The sequence below is a fragment of the Gekko japonicus genome, unplaced genomic scaffold, assembly GCF_001447785.1.
Source record: "Gekko japonicus isolate JY-2015 unplaced genomic scaffold, Gekko_japonicus_V1.1 scaffold681, whole genome shotgun sequence".
NCBI classification, from domain to species: domain Eukaryota; kingdom Metazoa; phylum Chordata; class Lepidosauria; order Squamata; family Gekkonidae; genus Gekko; species Gekko japonicus.
The window spans coordinates 311777-334771 of record NW_015165254.1 but is presented as its reverse complement, the minus strand read 5'-3'; the positions used below and the strand labels follow the sequence as shown (position 1 = coordinate 334771).

General features: G+C 46.0%; 2 protein-coding genes across 2 annotated transcripts in view; one reads left to right on the top strand and one right to left on the bottom strand.

The window, feature by feature from the left end:
* DYNC2LI1 (dynein, cytoplasmic 2, light intermediate chain 1) overlaps window positions 1–11723 on the top strand; it is a 43059-nt gene extending 31336 nt beyond the window's left edge. The window contains 1 exon segment of the mRNA XM_015410162.1: window positions 11649–11723. Within this exon segment, the coding sequence (XP_015265648.1) occupies window positions 11649–11711 (63 nt within the window). The 3' untranslated portion in view covers window positions 11712–11723.
* A 1039-nt stretch (window positions 11724–12762) lies between these two features.
* The window catches only part of ABCG5 (ATP binding cassette subfamily G member 5), a 24923-nt gene continuing 14690 nt past the window's right edge, over window positions 12763–22995 (bottom strand). Inside the window, exons 10-14 of the mRNA XM_015410157.1 lie at window positions 22965–22995; window positions 22706–22844; window positions 22014–22199; window positions 14657–14772; window positions 12763–12956 (exon numbers count right to left, since the gene is read on the bottom strand). Coding sequence (XP_015265643.1) covers window positions 12763–12956; window positions 14657–14772; window positions 22014–22199; window positions 22706–22844; window positions 22965–22995 — 666 coding nt within the window. The remainder of the gene's footprint in view (window positions 12957–14656; window positions 14773–22013; window positions 22200–22705; window positions 22845–22964) is intronic.

The following is a 22995-nucleotide window of genomic DNA, read 5'->3' as shown; positions in this document are numbered from 1 at the left end:
GTACTGCTTTTCATCACCAAATCTTATAATGACTTTCACCATTACATAAATTTTGTTGATTCTGGTTTGGCCCACAGTGCCATCACACCTCAGGGACAGCGCCAATGTATTCTCAATGTCTTGATGAGGCTGTCACTATCACGTTCTACAATGCACTGCAGAAATTCCTTGTGGGCATTTGGAAACAAGCACTGAAAGTCCATCTCAGTCTTGTGTGCCACTTCTGCAGTACTACAGGAAAAAACAGAGGCTAACCTACTCACAGCTATTCTTTCAGGAAATGAGTATGCACTCAGAGTCAGTTTCTTTGCCTCTCCATAAATGTTCAGGAGGAGGCCACCAACTTTGTCTTCCTTGCCTATTGTTTTCCCCATAGAAGAAGTATGTGATGCCTCAACAGATGGAAGGGTTGACAAACGGAGTGCTTTAGTGCTTTCAATGTGATAGGCTTGTTCCAAATGTTTTTGAATTGTCTCAGTCCTGTATATAGTCCCACAGCCTTTTGCAATGAGGGGCACCAGAGTAATCTTTAAAAATAATTTTACTGTGTCAGGAAATTTGAAACATGTTGTACATCGAATAGAGTGTCAGCCATTTCAATGACAGTGTTCAAAGATGTTTTATTGATAGAGAGGTAGATATATTCATACACACATATACACAAAATGTAAGATTTTTAAGACACCCCCCAATTATAAATCCAAAATAGGGAAAATGTCTTCCTTTTGCGTGGATAGGGTAGTTTCTGTTATATTCAGCTTCTTGTCTGTCTCATTAAAAATTAAATGGATTGTGATTACCTGGGATTTCAGTGGTACAGCTTGATCTGATAAAATAAGCCTACCCAACACACTAGAATTTTTACTGGCTTCTTTGTCCCATCATCAAAATTATGCTAGTGGATATTTATTTTGCTAACTTACAAAATTTTAAGGTATTTTTGCACTTCAGTGTTATTCCTTCCGATGCCTCAGTTGGCTTTTCTCAATACTTCACTATTCAAGTATTTTCCAAAATTAAGGAAAGAATAAGAATCTTATATTGTGAAAGCACTAGATTCTGTTTGTGTATGGGGTACTCCCTTTCTGCTGTGAATACATCTAGTATAATTAGGGATGGGTATGAACTGGGAAACCTCAGTGTGGTTTACAAACCAAACCAGGACATGTCCGGAACCAGTTTGCGAACCTGAACATCGAACTAGCCCAGTTTGTGAACTGAAACAGTTTGAGAAGCTTGGGATAAAAAGGGTGCCCCCGCCAGGGTCGTAGAGGCTCCAAAATTACAGGGCATCTTCAGTTGACTCTTCTCTACCTGCCCACCAAGTTTGGTGAAGATTGGACTTGAAGGGTCTGAGTTACAGAACCCCAAACAAGGTGCCCCAGGAAAGTGCTTTTTGAGGAGATGTCAGGTGTGGCTTCAGGAGTGTACAGAATGGACCCTGTGCAAGCTAGAGGCACCAAACCCTCCCTCCATGCCAGGGCCCAGGAGCCACCCACATCGTTGCGGGTGGCTAGGTCTCCCCAGACCCACCTTCCCACCACTGGCAAGGCAATAGTTGAGCACGGCCAACCTTCCCACACTGCCTGGGGCCCAAGAGCCACCTGCATAGTTGCAGGTCCCTGTGTCTCCTAGGGCCCACCCTCCCACCACTGGCACAGCAAATACAGAGCAGGACCAACAATCCCGCCCTACCCAGGAGCCACCTGCACTGTTGCAGGAGCCACCTGCACTGTTGCAGGTGGCTGGGTCTTCTATGCCTACTACTTAAACAACAAGAAGTTTTGAGAGCTTCATTCATAAAACTGTCAGGTCTCCTTCAGCCCTAAAGGCTCTGAAGCCATAATGGGAGACTTACACAATGCACAGCCTTAGAACGCTCACACTCCAATATGTCAATGGCCAGGGCTTTTTTTGTAGAAAAAGTCCAGCAGGAACTCATTAGCATAATAGGCCACACCCAACAGCAGAAACTCATTAGCATATTAGGCCACACCCATGATTGCACCACTCATTAGCATATTAGGCTGCATTCCCATATTATCAGAAGTGTGGTCATCCAGCCACACCCACCTTTTGCTTCTTATTCTGTTTACTTTGTTTGTTGTCAAAACCCAGGGCTTTTTTTGTTGCAGGAACTCCTTTGCATGTTAGGCCACACACCCCTAATGTAGCCAATTCTAATGAGTTTCTACTGCTGGGTGTGGCCTGTTATGCTAATGAGTTCCTGCTGGGTGTGGCCAATTTGGGAGCCAGCCGGAACTCCGTTCCTGTGCGTTCCTGCCCAAAAATAGCCCTGTCGATGGCACCTGAAGGATAATCCATTTAGTGTTTGGGCTTTGGAAAGTGAGAGCTGGCGGGCAAGGTCACTTCACTAAGAAGTCTCTGGACAGACAGGTGCCACCCCAAGGACAATCCGGTCAGTGGTATGGCTTTGGAAAGAGAGCTGGCAGGCAAGGTCACCCCAGTAAGTCTCTGGACAGACAGATGCCACCCCAAGGACAATGGGTCAGTGTTGGGGCTTTGGAAAAGCAAGAGCTGGCAGGCAAGGTCACCCCAGGAAGTCTCTGGACACACAGATGCCATCCCAAGGACAAATAGTTGGGGGAGGGGGTTGAAATAGAGAGCTAGGATTAAAGTGAAGCCACCTCAATAACTCTGAACACACAGATGACCCACCAAGAGGAAGCAGGTGGTGGTGGGGTTTGAAATGGAGAACTGGGACTAAAGGGATAAGGAAATTCACTCCAGTAGCTTTGGAACAAGTCTCCCAAGGCGGGCTGGGTGCAGGGAGGCAGGCTGACAAACATGGATCACCCACCAAGGAGAAGCAGACTGAGAACAAAAAACACACAAAAAGAAATCCCTCCAATGCAACCCAAAGGTGGTGGCGGGGGAACAAAATGAAAAGGGAAGAGAAACCAGCAAGGAAGCAGATAGTATGCAAGATAATCCCACCAAACAAAAATGCTATAATGTGAGTTTTTCCACTTTTTGCAACAGACAAAAAACCAAAAAATGAATCATAACACAGAGGAACCCAAGGCAAAGCATAGCCCCTTCACCCCTGAGCTAGCTAATCTATCCCACCTCCATGCCCAGCAGCAAAGCTCTTTCGTGGGAGTACACTCTCTCCACCTAAAACGCAGCACCAACAAAGTGACTGTGCATGTGCCCTAAACTTATATAGATCATCCCCTCCCATTGCGCCGAATGGGAAAGGAACTCTGTTATTGGCAGGCTGTCAAGGTTTGGAGGGTTTGTACTTGTGTTTCCAAGACTGGAAAATGTCACCACCCCCATTGCCGCCTGACACTTTCGCACCAAAGATTTGTTTATTTATTATATTTCTATCTCGCCCTCCCCACAAACAGGCTCAGGGCGGCTCACAATTAAGGATACCATGTGCCAGGTATATAAAACATATTAAAACATATTAAACAAGGTAAAAACAAGCATATATTACAATTAAAGTGCTCAGTGATGTTAATCCTTCAGATGAATTTAGATGGCGTACTGTAGATGTAACACAAAGTCCCAGTTCAGCGGTGACCGATCCATCACGATGCTGTGGCTCAATCTTCATACAGGGCCAACCCACTACCCCGTTGTTACTAACGATAATACTTGGTGGTAGTGGTAGTGGCAGCTCCTAATTAAAAGCCTGGTGGAAGAGCTCCATCTTGCAGGCCCTGCAGAACTGTAAAAGGTTCTGGGTGAGTTCCATTGTCTGAGCCGCTCCAAGCCATGGCTAAAAGCTTGGCGATTTGTTTGGAAAACACGTGATCACTGAACCTCAGCTTATGAGCTGCAAACCGGGCAAAGTTCGGTTTGGGCACGCGATTCACACTCAACCCTAAGTGTAATTCAGGCAGTCATGAAAACAGGTTCCTATGCATGCATTGTTGCTCTGGAGTTAGTTTTGCATCCAGACAGGATTGAAGTGCTCTGGGTGAAGAAAAGGAATGTTTCAACTACAATCTTTGACGTGATCTCTGTGCATTCACACCCATGGGATACATTGCACATGCGCTGGATCGATCTGCATTGTAGCAAGCTCTTAACGGATTTTTGCGCCCAGACCTCAGTCATGCACAGGAACCCCACCACGCATGCCCAAAGGGGTGGGTGCAGACATCCCGCCAGTTCCTTTCGTTCCGCCGCACTGGAGGCACTTTCCTTTCATCGGTCTGATTGGTAGCTATTTTTTCCTCAGAGGCTCTTCGGCTTTCTCTTCGGTTTTCTTTACTTTTCACTTCTACTTCGGGCTTCCTCCTACACACACCTCTTTTTCTTCTCCATCTTGTTTATTTTATGGAGAAGAAGTGGGGATTTTTCAACCATTACAAGGGTTGCGGCAGTAAGCTCGGTCCACCTGATGGCCACACCCTTTGCATTTTTTGTCTTGGCAAGACAAACTGACCAGAGTCCTGTTGACACTGCGCCAAGTTTTCAAATCAGACTAGGAAAAATCGAGCGGCGCGTCTCTGGGTGGCCTTACTGGAATCGGCCCTAAATCCCACTTCCATCATGGATCCAGAAGTACCGGTAAGACCATCGCCATCGACGGCTCCGGTATCGAAGTCCTTGTCCGACATTGTGCGGTCGACATCAAAGCGTTCAGCACTGACGGCGGAATCTTCGGCATCCACTCCCATGAAAAAGAAGAAGTCGAGTAAAGAGCACAAGTCGGCCAAAAAGGGCTCCTCAACGGCCCTAAAGGCGGCGAAGTCTGGAAAGGTCGCAGGTCCTGCACCAGGTAATGCCCCTAAGGTGCCCCTCGCTCCAACGGTAGTATCGGCATCGGAGGCTCCGGTCGCTCCACCGATACCGACCATCCAGCTAATGGACTCTCCCATACGCCAGCTAGACCACAACACGCTGGTCAATATGCGTCCTTTCTCCAACATCAATAATGGCGAGATCCTCAGTCGTCCCCTGGGCACGGATCGCTCTCCCTCTGCTCAGTCATCGACATTGACGATCTCTGAGTTCCATGCCGATATTGACCCAAATCGGCATCGACAGATCCCTAAAAGCACTCAACATCCTCCTCCCCATCTGTTTGTCGAGGATTGGCCCTTCGATATCGATGATCGGGCTACCTGCCACAAAACAGAGCCGCCGACATAGTCAACCTAGCCACTGTCATGCTTTCTCAGCCTTCAGTGATGGCCTTCCAAATACAAAGGCTACTCGACCTCATGGCTGCTACTACATCAGTCCTGGTTTTTGCCAAATTAAAAATGTGACACCTGCAACTCTGGTTTATCCGCAATTTCAATCCAGAGCGAGACACACACTCCACCCACCTATCCCCACCTGTCAAAGTACGGGACTCTTTACTTTGGTGGACCATCCCTTCCAACCTATTCCACGGAGCACGCTTTCATCCTCCATCACCCCAAATTACCCTAACTACAGACGCCTCCCTCTCGGGCTGGGGTGCCCACATGATGGGACTTTGTGTCGGTGGCAGATGGGACACACAGAAACGGAATCGGCACATCAATTTTCTAGAACTGCTTGCGATACAGTTTTCTGTCACCAGTTTCCTACCCCTGATCAAGGGGAAGTGTGTCACGGTCCTCACGGACAATACTACTGCCCTCAGCTATGTGAACAAACAAGGGGGCACTGTCTCCCAGTGCCTCTGTGACCTCGCCCTCCGGTTATGGGACTTCTGCATCGCCCACAACGTCTTCCTAATCGCCACGTACATCCCAGGGCACATGAATGTGCAGGCGGACCACCTGAGTTGGGCAGGACTCAGTCTGCACGAGTGGGAAATGAATCCAGCTTACCTTCTCCCACTCTTCTGCAAGTGGGGGTTCCCCCAGATAGATGTTTTCGCCACCAGGGCAAACAAAAAGTGCCCTCTGTTCTGCAGCCGAGGTGGCAGGGACCTGCAGTCTTTAGGGGACAGTCTCCTCTATCCGTGGTCCAGAGAATTTCTCTACCTCTTCCCTCCACTGCCTCTACTTCTGAGAGTGGTCCGCAAAATCATCAGCGACAGCACGGACTGCATCCTCATAACTCCGTGGTGGCCGAGGCAACTATGGTTCTCAACCGTCCTGGATCTGTCAGTGGGGGTCTACCACCAATTTCCTCTGGCACAAGACCTCCTGTTCCTAACCGAGTCCCCTCTCCTATACCACGACGTGCCACGAATGAAGTTGACAGCCTGGAGAGTGGCGTCAACAGCTTTTCCACCCGCGTAGCAAATGTCTTGCTAAACTCCAGAAAGTCCACTATGCGAAAGTCGTATCATTACAAGTGGCAAAAATTCTGTTCCTCCTTGGGTGAGGGTGCCCCTTGAGCCACCTCCGCAGGTCTCGAGAAAGTTTTCAAATTCCTCCTGTCTCTCACTGACTCGGGACTATCACATTCCTCGTTAAGGGTTTATTTGGCCGCACTTTCGACATACCATGTTCAAGTTGAGGGATGCACACTGTTCTCGCATCCAGTTTCTAAACTTTTTTGAAGGGACTGTTGCACCTTTACCCTCCCATCAAAAGTCCTCCTGGGACCTTCCCCTGGTCCTTCGCCAACTCACCAGGAAATCTTTTGAGCCACTCGCAACTTGCGACATAAAATTCCTGTCCTGGAAAACAGCTTTTCTGGTCGCTGTCACTTCAACAAGGCGAGTTACTGGCTTTCAGACATGACACTCCTTACTTGTCATTTTTGCCAGACGGCGTCCGCCTTGTACCTGACATCTCGTTCATGCCAAAGGTAGTGCCAGAATTTCACCTACAGGCAGAGGTCTTCCTCCCAGATTTCTTCCCGGCTCCTACATCCCCAGAGGAGAGGCTGTTACACACATTGGATACGAAGCGTGCGCTTCTGTTCTACTTAAACAGAACCCGTCCAACAAGACGTGACTGTCAACTGTTCATCTCCTACGTGCCAGCAAGGCTGGGAACTTGCATCACGGCTCAGCGTTTGTCAAGGTAGATTGTAGGTCTCATCCGTCTCTGCTACCTTATTGCTAAGCAGCCATTTCCTGGCCCTATCAGGGCTCATTCAACCCGAGCTGTTGCAGCCTCAACTGCCTTCCTCCAGGGAGTTCCTTAATGGACATTTGCAGAGCCGCTACGTGGGCTATGCCTAACACATTCATAAGGCACTACGCCCTAGATGTCCGAAAGAACTCTCGTACCAACATGGGACATCACATCTTATCCTCAGGTTCGCAGTAACGACCTGCCAGCACCCTCCTCCAGGTAGGCCACTGCTCGCTAATCTCCCATGGGTGTGAAGCACAGAGACCACGTTGAAGATAAACAGGTTGCTTACCTGTAACTGATGATCTTCGAGTGGTCATCTGTGCATTCACACCACTCGCCCTCCTTCCCTGCTGCTGTCAGCTTCTACATCTTTCATAGGGGTTGATTTGCGGCGGTCTGAAGGAACTGGCGGGATGTGGACCTCCTGGTGGCACCTGGTATTTTTGGCCACTGTGTGACAGAGTGTTGGACTAGATGGGCCTTTGGCCTGATCCAACATTAACGTCTCTTATGTTCTTATGATGTCCACGCCCACCCCTCTGGGCATGCGTGGTGGGGTTCCTGCGCATGCCTGAGGTCTGGGCGTGAAAATCCGTTAAGGGCTTGCTACAATGCCGATCGATCCAGCGCATGCGCACTGTATCCCATGGGTGTGAATGCACAGATGACCACTCGAAGATCTTCAGTTACAGGTAAGCAACCTGTTTTTCTGTCTAAAATACCGGGCTTGCAGTTTACAAGTGATCTTAGGCTTTGCATTGTGCTTGGACAGGCAAGTATCAAAGGTTAACCAGGTGGCCTTTTACTTTCTAAAATACTACTTTGTGGAACATTTACTGGAAGTGAGATTGGTGCCATCCATCCAAATGTTTCAAAAGGATAGAAGAATATTTTTCTTTTTGAAGGCATTTGATTTGGATTAGTAGGTGGTACTTGCTGTGTGTTTCTACCTTACTCTGTAGATAGTTTTCTGTGCTGTTATGTAATTGCTTGTGGTTTTACTATCATAAATAAATAAGGAGCCATCTAGTCCCTTCCAACAGCAGCTAGTCATACACTTTTGGAAGCACACAAGCAGGACGTGATAGCTAGAGGCCTCCCTTATTGTTCACCTCTCCTCCATTTTATCCTCAGAACAGCCCTGTGAGGCTGAGTGAGTGTGACTGGCCCAAGGTCACCCAGCAAGCTTCCATGGGGATTCAAATCCAGGTCTCACAGATACTAGTCCAGTTTTGCCAAAAGCAATGTGTTCATAGGTATACTGTTTTGGTACAGAGGATCTGTTTAGCGAACAGGACTGTAACTTGGGAGAACTTCTAGACTGTACTTAAGAGCATGTTAACACATTTCCTCAGTTTAGTAGCATTGGGATAACTGGTCTTTGAACTACAAGTAGTAGATAATAAAAAGTAAAATGATATGGATGCAATAAAATAATGTGCAAGTAATTCTGAGATGTTGCTGTTGAAGTAGATAAAGCCACATAGCTAGAGCAATAGCTTTTAGAATCAGAATGACATACAGTACAATCAGATTGTGAAATTGAAAGATAAAACTACTATTTGTTCAGTGGTTTGAAAGATGTCTGATAGTTGGTCTGTGTGATGCAGGCTGGACTTTGTTTACAACACATTTATAATTAAGGTTTACAAATATTGCTGTCATATTCCATGCAGTTTTCTTTTTGTGGCTTTTTGTGCTTGCTTCTTCTATTTCAAAAGTGCTGTATTTTATGTTCTCCATATTATATTAATTCATTTAAGTTTTCCTGCTACTTGACCACAGTGCACTGATTTCAGATTTCTTAAGTATGCATAGCTGTGTGCTGGATTGTGACTGTTTATAGAGGGTGTGATGGCCCTGCCCCTTTCTATAGACAGCCAGTCCCCTTTATGCCTGGTTGGAGTGTGCGAAGAGCAGATAATGGCCCATCAGGGCCAATGGAATTATGGAGGAACTAGGTAGGGAGGAGTTGACAAGAAAAAATTCTGTTAAACTGTCTTTTTGGTCAGACAAGGGTTAACTACCAGAGATACTGAATTAGAAAATCTGGGGACTCAGAGTCAGTTTTCTGAGGAGGCACGCTAATGAAGTATGGTTGCTGGGAGAAGCTCACATTTGAAATTTAGTCTTTCTGTGCTTGTGGAAAAATTAAAGGGTTAAACTAGGTGTATGTGAAAAAGTCACAAGAGATCGTAACCAGGAGATGGGGGAGTGTGTATCCCCTGAATAATGAACCAGGAAAACTTTAAATGTTACAATAAAAGGCCATAAGCTTGGCTAATACTTGCTCTGTGCTCCCTATACACATACATTTTAACTGTATTCTTTTCCTACTGACTGTGCCCAACATCAGCTGTGTGGTGGAATTGTAAATATTTTTAAACCTCTTTGCAAATCAATCTTTTAACCCCTTCCATGGGAGAAAATAAGAATTATTTGTATATTGCTGGCCTTTTAATTTTTTTAAATTAATGAAAGGATAGGGATACAGAAAGAAAATAAGGAAAGAGGAGTAATAATATTTAAATTTTATATTACAAGGATGATTAAAAGTCTTAATAACCACATAACATTTAAATTTCAAGTATAAAATATTCAAAAATACTTTCTCAAACTCAATGTATCTTTAACTGTTACAATTACATCAATCAAGTATTTGGGAATTAAAAGGAATTAAAGGGACTGTTTTATATAAGCATTCAGCATATGTGGTCATTTAATGAGCTATATATACTATATAGACTAGTTAGCTTAAAATCAAAAAGATTTAACATTGAATCTTGTCATAGCAATGTATTAATTCTTAAATGATTATTAAAATATTATCTTATATTCTATGATTGCTATAGACAAACTATAATTTTAAAAGGTAAGATTGTTCAGAGATCTTTCAAAAAGTATAATAACAAACTAAATATAGATTGAAAACTGATTAGATATAAAATATGTTAGCTAACGGATCAGTGTTTAAAGCTCAAACAAGAAAAACTATAGTAGACCTCATTTCAGGAATTACAAGACTGAACCAAATTAAGAGTTATTTGTGCCACTTCTCTTTATCTATCGTACACATAGTAGGTTTCCCATTTATTTTCAAATTCTTTAATTAGTCTTCTATTTATATAATTCGTTCATTTTGCCATTACAGCATATCCTGACATTTTGTTTCTCCAACTGTCACTGGTTGGGCATTCTTCTGCTTTCCATTTAGTTGCGATTACTATTCTGGCTGCAGTCAGCATATATTTAAGCAGTTCGTGTAATGTTTATTCGATATTATCAGATATGATTTCTAGCAACATGGTCTTTGGTTAATTGCTGGCCTCTTGACTTGTGTCTGGTTATAGGGCAGACAAGGTATTTTCCAAAAACATAAGACAGTATAGGAGAGGATAAGCTATCTAATTCCGGTAAACAGTTGATAGACTGAAGAATTCTTAAAGGAACTTTTAAAGAGCTCTTCACATACACGAGCAGGCCTCGGATCCGGCCGGAGCACGCCGGTACGTCACTCCGGGAAAGAGGCATGGGGGGCGGTCACATGGCCAGGCAGAGATGGGGGAGGAAGCCCCACCCCCTTCTCCGGCTGCCCTCTGCTTCAAGCCTCATTCTTTTCCAGAACGAGGAAGAAGCAGGAGGGTAAGTTGGCTTCCTCCCCCCATCTCTGCCTGGCCAAGGCTGCTCCAGCAGCCTCCACTAGGCCTCCAGGGCCAACCCAGACCTTCCCGGAGGTGCGCAAAGCCGCGCACCCCAGGAAAAATCTCTCCCCCCGTCTCTGCCTGGCCAAGGCTGTTCTCGGTGGCAGCTGCGACGCCCGAGGGGACGGGGTGAAACGTTCTCCTGCCTCCCTGGGCCCCGGGGTGGGGGCCTTGGACTCATAGGGGCAAATTCCACCTCTCAAGAGAGGTCATTCTGGCTCTCCCAGCTGTCCTTAGAGACTCTTTAAAAAGTTATGGCCGGCAGCTGCAACCACCGCGGGGGGTCTGCTGAGCTGCCCTCACCACCTTTTTCAGGCTCCGCACCAGAGTGCCAGGCCTGAAAAACGGCCTGCAGAGCCACCCCCCCTCCTTTTTCAGGCTCCGCTCTAGAACGCCCGGCCTGAAAAAGGGCCAGCCGAATGTCAATTTCGGCCCCATTATATCCTATGGGCAATTGAAGTCAATGGCGAAAACATAGGGTATATTCTGGGGGCTGGAGAGGAGGGGGTTTGAGGGAGAGGCTCCAAACTCGCAGGGTACCTGCTGGAGCCTCTCCCCAAGATACCAACCAGGTTTGAAGAACATTGGACCAGGGGGACCAATTCTATGGGCCCCCAAACAGGTTGCCCCTATCCCCTCCATTGTTGTTCTCCTTTGTGCCACCTGGTTCTTGGCCGCCAGCACCTGGGTGGAGGAGGCAGTGGGTGGCGGCATGGAGTGGCGCTCCTTCTGCTATGGCACCTTCAACCCAGCCACGATGGGGCTCCACCTTAATCACAGGGGGTTCTGCCCCTAAAGCCCCACTGCTGACTACAGCCCTGGTTGTCCCTTGTTTTTGGTATAATAAAGGAGGAAATGGAACCTGCTCAGATTAAAACTAGATGTGTAATTGTTAATATGACTGTTAATGCTTAATTATTATATGCTTCCATTTTAGGAACTAGAACAGTACAAGAGGAATGCTGCAAAAACATGGAAAGAAATGGAGTTTGATTCTTGACTGGGAGAGATACTTAGCTCTCAACCATATTTCAACTTTAGTTGTGTTTTGTACCTTTACATTGTATTTGAGTACATTTTGTACCTTTGGTAAAATATGTAATAAACATATAGTAAGTAGTTCATCATAATTATGGTTATCAATTGATGATAAATACCAGTGGATTATGCCTGAATCTTTCATGTCACTCTTTCTTACTAAGAAGAAACCCAGATGTTACATGATGAGAAACAGCAGTAGATGTGTTGGATCATTTAATACTGGATAAGCTGGGAGCGTGTGAGGAATCAGGGTGGGGGAACAATTTGGTCATATGTTCTACATAGCTGATACCTGTGTAGATAATGAAAGCAGCAAAACTGGGCCACCCACAAAGTAGGGATCACTAAATACATGACTTTGTCAATTAACCAAAAGAGGGGGAAAGGCCCCAAAAACAGCCTTATGAGGTCTATGAATGTTTCAGAAGGGAAACCATGTCAAGACAGTTGAGCACTGATTTAAAGTGTAGGTAGGAGCCTCTTTCCAACCTATGGAGCATGTGGAGTTGATAGAATCCTGCAGGGAGAGATGACTGTGTGGGTCTTCCACCCCACCCCCCCATTCTTCACAGATCTCCAGGTCGTTATGAATGTATTAAATATGAGCGTAAAGTTATGAAACCAAATTAACACAGAATGTGATAACTAAGATTTTTAATTTATTCCATAGCATTTATAGTTCCTTCTTTTTATCATAATACTTAAGATTTGTTCCTAAGACAACCTAAAAAAAATAACTGAAAATGCAAGCCTGGTTGTGATATCACAGAAAGAGAAAAATAACCATCAAATTGCCTCTTCTTGGATCATCCATTTAATTTCTCTAAGGTGAATTAAGAAAACTGAGGTTTTTTTCTTTTTTTTGAAGTGTTAATGGAAGACTAAATGGAATGACTTTAATCATTCAACAACAGGAAAAAGCTTTGATTTCACAGTTCAAGCTGTACTTTCAGCTTCAACAAAAGTATAAAAAATACAGTACTTTTACAAACCATTTAGTGGTATTTTTATTACCTAAGAATAATTATATCCCTTATTTTAAAACTTATAATTGCTAGAGCTATGAGTGCTGGGATAAAGGTATATAATAGTAAAAAGTCCATTGTGAACCGGGATACTGCTCCAGGATAGTTTCTTTCAATGAACTGAATCCCGTGAGAGAATGGACACGAAGCTCCAACTCCAGTAGAAACATTGAAGAGACCTGCCAAAAGAATATGTTTATATTATGATGCTATGTTGCTGGTTCTGAATATATAACTTGTTTTGAGAACATACAGTACAATGTTCAATCTACATGAAGAATTAAGCATCAGTGCTGGTTAAGCTGCTTTCTCAGATCTCCTCAGAAATGCTAGCTGTTTGATTCAGGTGCTGTGAAGGTGTGGCAGAACTGAGCATAGTTGCAGACTGCAAAATCTTTCATATTGCTTCCTCAAAGTTTTTATCTAATCTGCTGAGGTAGCTGGAGGCACTTCTCTATGGTTTCTGTCCATTCCCTGATATGGGATTATGCTGGAACAGACTTCGGCTTGGAAAGGTGCACAGATTCCCAAGGGTAGGTCAGCAGCACTGCTTAGTGCTCTCCTAACCAATATAAGAGCAGCAGCAAAAGGAAACTTCATCTTGCATTAGTAAGCTCATATTAATTCTCCTGCTTCTTCCACTTTTTGGTCATTTTGTTTAGTTATTTGAAGGATTTATATCCCACTCTCTCCAAAGTTTGCCCAAGGCAGCCAAACAATAAAAATCCAATTTATCATCAAAAATATAACAATAACTCATTAGACAAAAATAAAGTAAAGCTGCAACACTAAAGTCAACAGTATTTAGAAGCAGCAAACAATAAAAACAGCAATATCAAAGCATAAAATCAAATAACAATAACGTGGCAGGGCAAAGAGATACAATTCTATTAAAAGCATGGGTGAGCAAAAATGTTTTAGCTTGGTGTCAGAAGCCAGTAACATAGCAAGCTTACCGCGATTTGTTCCCACTGTAGATTTGATCGGGATTTTTTTTTCTTTGGGTTGGGATGACCACACATCCCTCCCTACAACGCTCTCACCGCTCATCGCGTAATGAGGCTCCAGGTGCCATTCAGATAGCTGTGCCACCACTTGGGTGGCATGGCTTGTTTTTTAAAAAAAATTGGCTTTGCGCATATACACATGGCCGAATCACCACTCCCACTGGGACTTGCCATGTTCCCTTGTTCTTGCAGGTCCCCCCCCCAACAGCAAACAAAATTAACCGGTGACGTACAACTGAGTGCTGGAGTCTATATGTGCGCTTGAATGTTTAAACATTGAATGTATTCAGCACAGGATTGCTCATGCGCACAACGGAAGCTTGTTAAAAAAACATAGCAAGAAGGACGTTCAGATGACCTAATCGCGATCATTGCGAGAAATGGCTGTCCAGATCGGCGAAACCACGGATTCAAAGCGCAAATATCTGGAAAATACTTGATTTTCCGAGTGTAGGAAAACTTGCTAGGGAACTGGGAGGATTGTGCGAGTGAGCCCACTTTGGTGCAGGAGACGGATGCGGCTGTCTGATCAGCAATTTTAAATGCGAGAGGGAACAGCGGTGAAACCCAATCAAAATGACCGTGTGACCACAACCTAACTGATTTGGCTGAAGTGGGTGCAGGTAGTTTGGGGAGCTGAAGGGAGGGAGGGGATCTTGGGCTGAAGTGGATCTGTTGACCTGTAGGAGTGCTTCTTTGCCTCTACCACATGTGCACTACTTGTATACATTTAAATAAAGCAAATACCACAAAAATGGGGCAAATCTTCAGTGCTCTCTCTTCCAAAGGTGAATGCTGGCCTTAGAACATAATTTGTAGAAGTGGATTATGCGTAACAGCATGTACATTTGGGGAATATTTTTAGCACTTACCACCACATGTGAATTTTAATCCAGAAAACTCATTCACAACAAGAATCTCACTGCCATACTTTTGGAAAGCAAGATAACTTAGCATCTTAAAAGCAGTTGGCATGTCCTCCAAGTTCCTGACAAAACACAATAGATAAAAGTCAATGAACATTTGCCACAGTTGACCACTCTCTGCTGCTTAATTTTAAACACCCCAATTTCTGTAAACCTGCTCAATTCCATCTAATGTTTCAAGCATTAACTGTTTTTCTGTGTCCAATGCTGAAGAGTTGCCTGAAAATGGAAATTCTTACATGGATGTGTGCTGTCTGTGGTACACTTGTATCCCGGTTGAGTAAAGCTGCTAATGACTGGACTACTTAAATATATGTAGTGTCACATAACAGTCTACCTCTGTGACATGGAAGCAAGTTTATTGTTTGCATGTTCATAGATAATGGGGGGGAGGGCAGGAGAGTCTGGTTTCTTTTGGTTTTTTTAAATAACTGAAGTACATGAGGGATGGGAACTGACTAGGGGTGTGCACAAAAAAAATGGTATTTTTGGGGTTCGGGTGTACCAAACCTGGAAAATATCAGTATATATGGATATTCCTGAATCCCAATATCGGTATGCTATTAGGATTTGGGAAATAATCAGTTTTGCTGAATTTATTTGGCTCCATTATAACCTATGGGGACAGTCCCCATGGGGTATAATGGATACTCAAAGCCGTTCTGCACACCAGTGAACTCTGAGTGGCTGGCGAGCTCACCCACGTCTGCGCGGCAGGTCTGCCTATCAGCTGATCAGTTTCCCTGGGAGGAAGCCTTTAAACCTCTCTGTTTCGCTTCCCCCCATTCTGTTTCACTTCCCCACCTTATAATAAATATTTCTTTGGACAAATATTATATGCTGTAGCCTGACCCTTGTAGCATTCTCAGCACTACCAAGACGCCAGCAGTTGCTAATGCACTTTGGAAAGCAGAAGGCTGACAGCAGTGATTCAGACGGCAGGGAAGTATCCTCTCCTTCCGCATCACAACTTCCTGTTGCTGTTCCCACTTCAAGTACACCCCTGTGTAGCAGAGTGCCAGGTGTGCCACACCCGTGTCCTGAGGGGTGCAAACCCCCAACACTTGTCCACTGCCCTCTGCAGGTACCTGCAAAGGGTGCACCCCTGTATGTTATCATTGGATAAAAGAGTGACGGCCAACAGGAGAAAGAAGAGGCCTACTGCTCTCATCAGGGACAAGCAGAGGGGGAGCAGGAGAGCCCTCCAAGAAAGGCTCGGTGCACTTGGGGTGCCATGGGTGGGACATCAAGGCAGGTCACTCTTCAAGAGGTCTTTCCCCTGGGGACGCTGACAGTGTCATCCAGAAGGGCTATGTGGAGGGCCCAGGAAGCAGTCACTCACTTCATCAGCAAGATAGTTGCTGTAGATGGCCAACCCTTCTCCCTTGGGGAGGACATAGCCTTTCGCTGGCTGCTGCAACATCTGGCGCCCTGGTACTCTATCCCCTTGTCCATGAACCAACAAGTCTTGCCCGCAATGCACCACTTCACAGTGGCGCTGGTCAAGGGTGAGCTCTCTAGAGCTCAAGGCAGAACTGTGCATTTCACGACAGACCTCTGGAGCAGCCAGGAGCATGACTACCTCTCCATCACCGCCCACTGGTGGCAAGCAGTGGTTCTCTCTGTCCGGACTATTGGGACATGGCCAAGACCCCAGGAGCAGACAGTCCTGCCACTGGGCTACAAAGTGGTTCTGCTCCATGCTTGGAATGGATGTATATCACATGGTGGAAAACATTGCTGCCGTGATAACAGAGTAGCCTGAGGGAGTGGGTGGGCGGCAGCAACATTGTCCATGGCTACATGGTGACAGACGCTGGTGCCAACATGCTGGTGGCAGTGAAGGCTTTACATCTCAAGGGCATTGTCTGCCTGGCACACACAGGTGAAGGATGCTCTGGGGCTGGGGAGCACTTTCAAGGCCAACCTCGAGGTGCGGTCCTTGCTAGAGACCTGCCAGCACCTGGCCGGCCACTTCCCATGCAGCATCAAGTCTGCCCACCTGCTGTGCGAGAGGCAAGGGGAGGGTATGAGCCTGAACGTCAGCTCATCCTGGACTTACCACCTGCTGGAACTACACCTAGGGCATGATTTGGTGGAGCAGAAGAGTGCAGTGCAGGATGTCATTTCCTCCATGACCATTCTGCGTGGGGAAGAGGAGCTCAGCATCAGCTCCAGTGACTGGCTGACCCTCTCCCAAATGGTGCGTGTCCTCAAGCCCCTTTTGTACACCACCAACATGCTCTGTGCCCATACGTCCAGCCTAGGGCAAGTCATCCCCCTGATTTGAGGGCTGGACCGGGCGTTGGCCTCCACAGTGGAGCTGAGCCCTGAAGGGACAGCTGTTCTCTCATGGGTCAGGACCTTGACAGAGAGGTTGCAGGTGGCCATCACCACTAGGTTGCATCCTCTCTTCAAGGAAGGGGAGTACAAGCCGGCGTGTATGTGTGACCCCCAGATAAAAAGCAGCATTGCTCTCCAGAATGCAGAGATCATGCAATGGAAGTATGAGCTCTGCAAAGACATGTGGAGGCTACAGGCCAACAGACATGGCCAGAGGGAACAACAGGTAGAAGAGGCTGGGGGGAGGGGGGGAGCTGCAGCCTAGCTCCTCTGCCTCAAAGAGCACAATAAGGGAGAAATCCCACTACTGGCTGTCAGTGGTGAACAGGGAGGTCAGCAGCGGCAGGGATGTCAGGCATATGATGGTGGAGGATTTTGCAGAGGTGATGGGAAGGGAGTACCTTGCCAAGTCCTCTGAGCCTGCCTCCACCAATGCCCTGGAGTTCTGGTTACACAGGGCTGCCATCTGGCCTGACCTCTCTTATTTATTTATTTATCTTGAATGTCCATGAGTCTCCTCTCTTGCCCTCCCACCAGTGACCAGAGCGAGCAGATGTTCTTCCACCTGGACTCGCTTCCCCCCTGCTTTATCTCGCGCATGTGACCGCCCCCGTAGACAATCTTTCTGTGCTCTCATAACTATCAAAACAGACTTTCTGTTACAAGACAAGCCCAAAAAGGACAATAACAGTACACTCCTTGTGATCACATATAACTCTCAACTCGAAACAGTTGAATGGATCATTAATTACTTACAACCTCTACTGGACAATGACAGTTCTCTTTCACAAATACTGGGAGGTAAACCTTTTCTTGCGCACAACCACCCAATCTCAAACAGCTCCTCACCCACAATAATGCAACATCTAATTTGAACACGGACACTGGTACCAGAGCTTGCAATAAACCCAGGTGCCAACTTTGCTGCCGGATACATCATGCGAAATGCTAGCCTGGATGAATCACAAGCGGGAATTAAGATTGCTGGGAAAAAGATCAACAACCTCAGATATGCAGACAATACCACTCTAATGGCAGAAAGTGAAGAGGACCTAAAGAGCCTCTTGCTCAAGGTAAAAGAAGAGAGCGCAAATGTGGGCTTGAAGCTCAACATCAAAAAAACCCTAAGATCATGGCATCTGGCCACATCACTCCTTGGCAAATAGAAGGGGAAGTCATGGAAGTAGTGACAGACTTCACGTTCCTGGAATCCCAGATCACCACAGACTGTGACAGCAGCCATGAAATTAAAAGACGCCTGCTCCTTGGGAGGAAAGCGATGGCGAACCTAAACAGCATGATAAAAAGTAGAGACATCACCCGGCCAACAAAAGTCCGCATGGTCAAAGCAATGGTATTCCCAGTAGTCATGTATGGCTGCGAGAGTTGGACTATAAGGAAGGCCGAGCGCCGAAGAATAGATTCTTTTGAACTATGGTGCTGGAGAAGACTCTTGAGAGTCCCTTGGACTGCAAGAAGATCAAATCAGTCAAACCTAAAAGAAATCAACCCTAACTGTTCCTTGGAAGGTCAGATAATGAAACTGAAGCGCAAATACTTTGGCCACCAAATGAGAAGGGAGCACTCACTGGAGAAGACCCTGATGCTGGGAAAGATTGAAGGTCAAAGAAGACGGGGATGGCAAAGGATGAGATGGTTAGACAGTGTCATAGATGCAACGAACATGAAATTGAGCAAACTTCAGAGGACAGCGGAAGACAGGAAGGCCTGGCGTGATCTGGTCCATGGGGTCGCGAAGAGTCGGACTCGACTGTACGACTGAACAACAAAACACCCTGCCAACACAGACACTGGACCCAACAACACCAACCCACCATCTCAGGTGCATTCACTTGCTCATCTTCTAACATTGTATATGCCATTAAATGCCAGCATTGCCCTTCAGCTCTGTACTTAGGACAAACAGGACAAACCCTACGCCAGAAGATAAATGGACACAAATCAGACATCAGGAATCAAAAGACTGAGAAACCTGTGGGGGAACACTTCAGCCTTCCAGGACATTCAATGGCTGACCTCAAAGTAGCTGTTTTATTGCAAAGGAACTTCAGGAACAGAATGGAAAAGGGAAGTAGCTGAATTACAAGTTAGTACAACACTCAGAACAAACACCCTGCCAGGACTTAAAAGGGATATTGGTTTCTTATCCCATTACACATGCTAACTCATTCAATCCTCACATATGTATTCTCACCAAGAAGGGCTATACATCCCCTATATTTTGATGTTTTTCTTTTCTTTTTATTTTGAAATAGTATATTACAAGAAACGGGACCCGCTCTAGCAACCGGCCCTCCAAGGTTTCTCCCCCCCACGCCACTACGGCCGCCAGCAATGGCTGCGAGCCCTGTATGCTTCTAGCTGCCGGGCCGCCAGGCTTCTCTCCCCCCACCACCGACAGCAACAACGTCTGTGGTTCCCAGCGCCGGCCCTCCAAGGCTTCTCCCTCCCCCCGCCGCTGCCAGCAGCAATGGCAGCAAGCCCTGCATGGCACCTAGACACGGGACCGGCCAGGCTCCCCCCAGCGGCAATGGCCGCAGCTCCCAGCCGCCAGCCCGCCAAGGCTCCCCTCCACGCGCGCTGGCACTGCTGCCGACAGCAGCAATGGCGGCAAGCCCTGCACAGCTCTGCCACAGTTCCTAGTGGTGAGTGCATTCTCTGCGCATGCGCAGGGAACGCTCCTTTACTTTGGGGGGATATAAGTATCCCCCCTATAGTTTTTTATAGGTTTCAGATTTTTCTGCACATCTGGGGATTGCCCCAAATGTGCAGGAAAATCTCCCTGCCCCCAGGTGCCCCCAATGTACAGATTTAGATATCCGCACGCAGGGGGCGCCTTGGCTATTAGATATATAGACAAGTGGAGACCCGCAAGAAACTTGCGGGATGGTTATCTCATTCATCACACCTTTGCTTCTTCTCCTCACCCCCTACCTCTCTCACACTATTTCTCCCCTCTGCCCCCCTTTTCTTACTCTCTATTTCTTCTCCATGCATGTGACTTCTTCTCTCTTTCTGACCTTTCGTCTTTCTCTTTGTTTTTCTGCCTCCCAACTTCATCAATCTTTCTCTGTCTTTCTGCCCCCACCACTCTCCCAGCCTCCTTCTGCTTCATCCCCCACTCCGCAGAGCAGCAGCAGCAGCGGTGGCAGTGCTTCTAGCCACCCACCTGCTTCCTCTCCCCCCACAGCAGCAGTGGCAGCAGTCTGGGAATCACAACGGATCTCCCAGCTACAGAGTTCAATTCACCTTAGGGCTGCCAGCTCCAGGTTGGGAAATTCCTGGAGATTTGGGGGTGGAGCCTTGGGACAGTGAGGCTTGGGGTGGCAAGCAGCCTCAGCAGGGTATGATGCCATAGACTCAACCCTCCAAAGCAGCCATTTTTTCCCGAGAAACTGATCTCTGTCGTCTGGACAACAGTTGTAATTCTGGGTGATCTCCAGTCCTCACCTGGAGGCTGGCAATGGTGGTTCTTGTGGAGGAAATGGCTGGAGGGTGGAGTCTATGACATTACACCAGTCCAAAGTTCCTCCCCTCCTCAAATCCCACCCTCTCCAGGCTCCACCCCTCAAATGTCCAGGAATTTCCCAACCTGGAGTTGGCAACCCTATTTCCTTCCCACCCAACAGCCAACCTACCTTTATCTGCCTCTCTGTCTTCTGCTTTCCATCACCACCCCCCAGCCTCTACCTAGGAAAATTACATTCTTTCTCCACAGTGGGGACCAAAGCAGCTTTCATTATTCCCTCCTCCTTTTTATCTGCACAACAACCCTGTGAGGTTGGTTAGGCTGAAATATGTGACTGGTCCAAAATTATGCAGTCAGCTTCCACTGCAAGATGGGGATCTGAACCTGGGTCTTGCAGACCCTACTTTGAAGCTCTAACTGCTGCTGATGAACAGTAGCAAGCAGCTGAGGCTAGGTGAGTCATGCAAATCAGGGGGGACCTGGCAACCCTAGACTACTGCCAGGCCTAGAGTTGCCAACCTCCAAATGGAACCTGGAGACCCCCCAGAATTACAACTGGACTCTAGACAGCAGAGGTCTGTCTCCCTGCAAAAAAAAGGCTTCTCTCACAGTTGATGCCTGAAGCAGATCCCTGCAGAGGCCATTTCAAAGGGTTTTGGGGGGAATTCAGCCGTCCCTGAAGGGATTTTTTTTAGTTTTTGGATTTTTCTACAAACCCAGGAAATCTACTGATTATGTAGGAAAAGCTGTTGGGGAAAAGTAAGCCCCCTGTTGGTGGAAATAAGTATTAGCACAGAAAAAAAACCCGCTGGAAAATAGAATAAGGATAATAATAGTAATTGTAATGCAGTGCAATATCTTGTTGATCTCTGACATAACACTGTGCCCCAGGAAAAGGATTCTGTCAGTTAACTCCATGTTTTATTGAAGCAAAATGTTATTACTACTCTTAGCAATTAAGAATATAATTGAATACGTAATGTAATTTGGAATAGTAGATTTAAATGCAGTTCTTTGTTTTGGGGACAAGGAAAACACTCTACACAGCCAAGATGCTGTAAAATTCACCTCTGTGCTTGGAAGGAAATGGATGGGGTCTAAGGATGGGATTCTCACAAATTAGGACACATCAATCTCCAGTTCTAACAGATTTATTACCTATGTTGTTCCCACCCCCCAGTTGAACCGGAAAAGAACTAAGCTTGTCATTCTTTTGATCTGTTAAAAAAGTGTCCTCACTATTTTGCATGCTAATCTAACAAACCACTCCTACAGATACAGCTCTGATATGCAATTCCATTTCATCGCCTGACGAAGTGTGCGTGCACATGAATAAAACTTTGTTGGTCTTAAAGGTGTCATTGGACTCTAACTTTGTTCTATTGCTTCAGACCAACACGGCTACCCACCTTGATCTTCCTGTTAGCATATTATATAAAAACCCAATTTGTGGGTAATGTTGTACTGTACCTTACAAGTCCGCTTCCTGCTAGGACTCCTGCTATGGTAAGTAGCACTACTCCTCCATTGACCACGTTGGGATTTTGAATTACCCCAAGAAAAACAAGTGTAAGCAATTCTCCTACGATATGGGGTACTAAAACAGCAGCAAAGAAATATCCAAAACTTGAAGCATCTGGGTGTAATCCCACAGTCCTATACAAATAAAAGGATGTCTTTTTAAAAGAAGCAATATTATTACTATTCTGTCTTTTCACCCACACTTAGGTACAAGGGGGGGGGAGATGGAGCAAATAAATGAGATCACTATGGAAACAGGTTTCTGTTAGCAGATCATTCACTAGTAAGAGCTGTGGATGGGAAGTATATCGTGCAGAGGGCTAAAGCAGAGGGTTTTTTTACGTGAGTGTGCATTCAAAAATATGATTCTTTTCAGTCCCAAGTGGTACACACTCCAAAGGATGGTACTATGTAGTTTACCAAATGTAGAAACCAATCTTGACTACCCAGTAATGAGTTTAGACCAAGGGCCACATTTTTTATCATGAGAACAAGTGATAGGATGAAACCCACAATGCCATTACTCTTGCCTTCTTCAAATCTCCGTGAAAGCAAAGTGTTATTTGACAACAGCACAAGTCTTATTCCTGACAAGTAGCAATTTATATGCAGAAAGATTTGCTTATCTGCCAAGCACTTACCAGTATATAAAGATGCTAAAAAGTGCTATGCTAATGACACTGAAGGGCAAGAAATGAAGTATGTAGGCGAGCAACAACTGCCATTTCTGGTATAAACCATCTTTGCTTTCCTGGTCTCCCACAGCCCGTAATGCAGGAACTGGAATGAATACAAAGGGAAGTTAGCCATTATTAGATAAAGCACATATATCTCTTTAGCAGTGTTTTTAGGGAAAGTCCTTTTTTTATACTCGTTCGCAATAAGAATGAAGAAACTTACACAGGGCCAGACCATTAAGAATTCCCGTATA